The sequence below is a fragment of the Rhinopithecus roxellana genome, chromosome 15, assembly GCF_007565055.1.
Source record: "Rhinopithecus roxellana isolate Shanxi Qingling chromosome 15, ASM756505v1, whole genome shotgun sequence".
NCBI lineage: Eukaryota > Metazoa > Chordata > Mammalia > Primates > Cercopithecidae > Rhinopithecus > Rhinopithecus roxellana.
The window spans coordinates 20,760,556-20,763,714 of NC_044563.1; the positions used below are offsets into that span (position 1 = coordinate 20,760,556).

At 40.6% G+C, this 3,159-nt stretch overlaps 1 protein-coding gene across 1 annotated transcript; it reads right to left on the minus strand.

Moving 5' to 3' along the window:
- Positions 1–285: 285 nt before the first annotated feature.
- Positions 286–1,227, minus strand: LOC104677691 (olfactory receptor 9I1-like). The gene has a single exon (XM_010382812.2). The coding sequence runs from the start codon at positions 1,225–1,227 to the stop codon at positions 286–288; it is 942 nt and encodes a 313-aa protein (XP_010381114.2).
- Positions 1,228–3,159: the final 1,932 nt, after the last annotated feature.

The following is a 3,159-nucleotide window of genomic DNA, read 5'->3' on the forward strand; positions in this document are numbered from 1 at the left end:
TTACTTTTTACAAAGCCTTTTGGCATTCCCTCTCTCTTGATCCTGGCTGAAGATCTCTTGACCTTTCCCCATAGCAAGGCAGAAATTCTACTGATGAGAAAACTGAAGTGGATCATTTCTGGCTCTAGGTCATAGAGCCAATAAAGAAAGTACTGGAACCCAAATCTCACTTTTTCTGCCTCAATATGTCTTTGTAATTATGAGATCTGGTTCATGTGTTAAGAGGACGAGACAAAAGCCCAGAGTAGGATTTGCAGAAACTTCTGGATTGATGGAGCTCAAGAGTTACTCTGTTTGGGAAACCCTCATCCTATTGAAAACTTTCTTCAGAGCCTCCTTCACATCTTTGTTTCTCAGGCTGTAGATCATTGGATTTAGCATGGGGATGACCACAGCGTAAAATATTGACACAATCTTGTCTTCCTCAAGTGATTTGCCCATGTTGCCTTTCAGGTATATGAATATGAGTGTTCCAAAGAAAAGAGTCACTGCAGTCATGTGAGAAGCACAGGTGGAGAAGGTCTTGGCTTTGCCACCTGCTGTACAAATCTTCAGAATAGCCTGAATGATGAACAAGTATGACGTAAGAATCACTGAAATGCTGGTTGTGATGACCAGAAAAGCTAAGAGGTAGATTACCCATTCCCTTGGCCTGGTTTCACTACAGGCAAGCTTCAGCAGGGGTGGGAGGTCACAGAAAAAGAAGTCTACATGGTTGGACTTACAGAAGGAGATAGAGAAGGTGCAGCCAGTGTGGATCACAGAATTGACTATGGCACCAGCATATGCCCCAGCCACCAGCCCCAGGTGGGTCTGTGGTGTCATGGCTATGGCATAGAGGAGAGGGTTACACACAGCCACGTAGCAGTCATAAGCCATCACAGCCAAAAGGAAACACTCAGTGCTAGCACAGAGTGTGAAAAAGAAGAATTGGCTTGCACAGCACTCATAGGTGATAACCATCTTATCAGTTCCTAAAGTCTCAAGAAACTGAGGAACAATAACAGAAGAGTAGCAAATGTCCAGCAAGGAAAGATGACTGAGGAAGTAGTACATGGGAGTCTGGAGCCGAGGGTCAGTCTGAATTAGCACAATCATGCCCAGGTTGCCCACCATGGTGATGAGAAAAACGACCAGAAACACAAAGAAAAGACCTATCTGCAGGTCTGCCTGCAACTGGAACCCCATCAGAACAAATTCTGTCACCATGGTGCCATTTTCTGCCATGAAGCCAACGTTATCCACTGAAATTAAAAAATAATAATAATAACGTCTCATCGAAGATAAATTAAGGCAGTAGTGGCTTGACTTGATCATTGCTCAGTAATTATAATAATCTTTTAGATTTGTAAAGCACTTTACATTTTCACAAACTTTGTTTTACTTGATCCTTCAGAAATCCTTCGAAGCACATATTGTTTCTATTTTTATTTTATTTTATTTGTTAAGTTCCGGGCTACATGTGCAGGATGTGCCAGCTTGTTACATAGGTAAATGTGTGTCATGGTGGCTTGCTGCACCTGTCAATCCATCACCTAGGTATTAAGCCCAGCATACAGTAGCGTTTTTTCCTAATGTCCTCCTCACCTCTCGCCCTCCCCTAACAGGCCCCAGTATGTGTTGCTCCCCTCCCTGTGTCCATGTGTTCTCCTTGTTCAGCTCCCACTTATAAGTAAGAACATGGAGTGTTTGGTTTTCTGTTCCTGCGTGAAACACATATTGTTAATCCCATTTTTGACAGAAGAATATGAGGGTCAAAGAAGTGAAGTGACCCAGATTTCACAATTGGTAAATAGGCAAAGCCTAGGTTAGACCTCAATTACTGAGGCACTTCCAAAACTTCTGACAGGTACCAAATTGGAAACCTTAATCAGCCTCATGTGGAGGAAGAAAGTACTTTGTTGAAGAAACCCTAGTGGTGTAGCATAAAAGACACGGGCTTTGAAATAAGGTGTAGGTTTGAATACCTTCAGACCTTCAGCAAGTTAAGTAACCTTTCTGAACTTCAGCCTCCTTCTTTGTTACATGATTACAATGCCCAAGTTATAACATTATTGTGAAGGATATAATTTACATAGTATGTCGCACATGGTCTGACACACACTTAGAATTATTTTTTCTAAATTCTGAGATAATATGAGTGACATGCTCTTAGGTTCATATACATTCTAGAATCATAAGTCCACAGCCACCTGGAGTTCCAGCATCAACTCCACCTTTCTTTAGGGCTGTTTCTGATGTGCATATATGCACAACGGATTTGTATGCTAGACAGTGAGTCATAAAGAACAAGCACTGTCAGGACCTCTATAGCCCATTGCCTGCCAAGTCGCCTCTTCCTCTCTGTTCCTGCCAAGCAGCATGGCCTGGTTTCCAAGTTCTCCTCTTATTCCAAAGGAACTGTCCTAGTTTTTTTAATGCCACGTCATTATCAATCAGTGAGATACATGAATCAGGCTATTCCAGAATTAGCCTGCAAAACTCATTAAGAGACAAAGCCAGCACACTGAGTTTTGAATTCTAATACAGATGGGGTTCTTGCCAGGTATTGGGAAAATATTCTCTGTGCTTTTGAACACTGATAATTTAGAGTAATGAACACAGTGAATGTGGACTTCATAGGTGATTCTTCTTGTCCTCTTTCCATCTTTGAAACAACTGAATTTGGAAAAGATCTCATAGGACTTTAGATAAATAATAAAGTAAAACCTTGATCAATGTTTGGCAAAAGCTGATCTAATTTTTGAGTAATGTTCAGCATCTGGTGGGAGTCTTTTCCCCCACTGAGTTCTTCATAGGGTAAATATTTAGGTTGTTTTTCTATACTTAAGGCCAAATCTTATCCTGATCTTCTCCCAGAATAATGATTCACCATGTTCTCAAGAGGAGTTCATGTAAATCATCCTGGCCAAAGGAAAAAAGAGGCTATATTCATCTATTTATTTAATAAGAATCTACTGAGAACCTACTGTGTAGCAGGCCCTTTTCTAGTTACTTGGAACAAAACAAAGGTTCCTGCCTTCATGCTTATTCTAGTGGAGCCTGGTATATATATGTCCAAAAAAGAAGAAATATATTCTTCTAACATGATAGAAGTTAATAAGTGCTGTGTAAAAAAAAAATGCTGCAGTGTATGAGGAATTAGAAGTATCAAAGTAA

Coding starts and splice junctions, on each gene's coding strand:
- LOC104677691 (XM_010382812.2), bottom strand. CDS start 1,227: ATGGCAGAAAATGGCACCATGGTGACAGAATTTGTTCTGATGGGGTTC.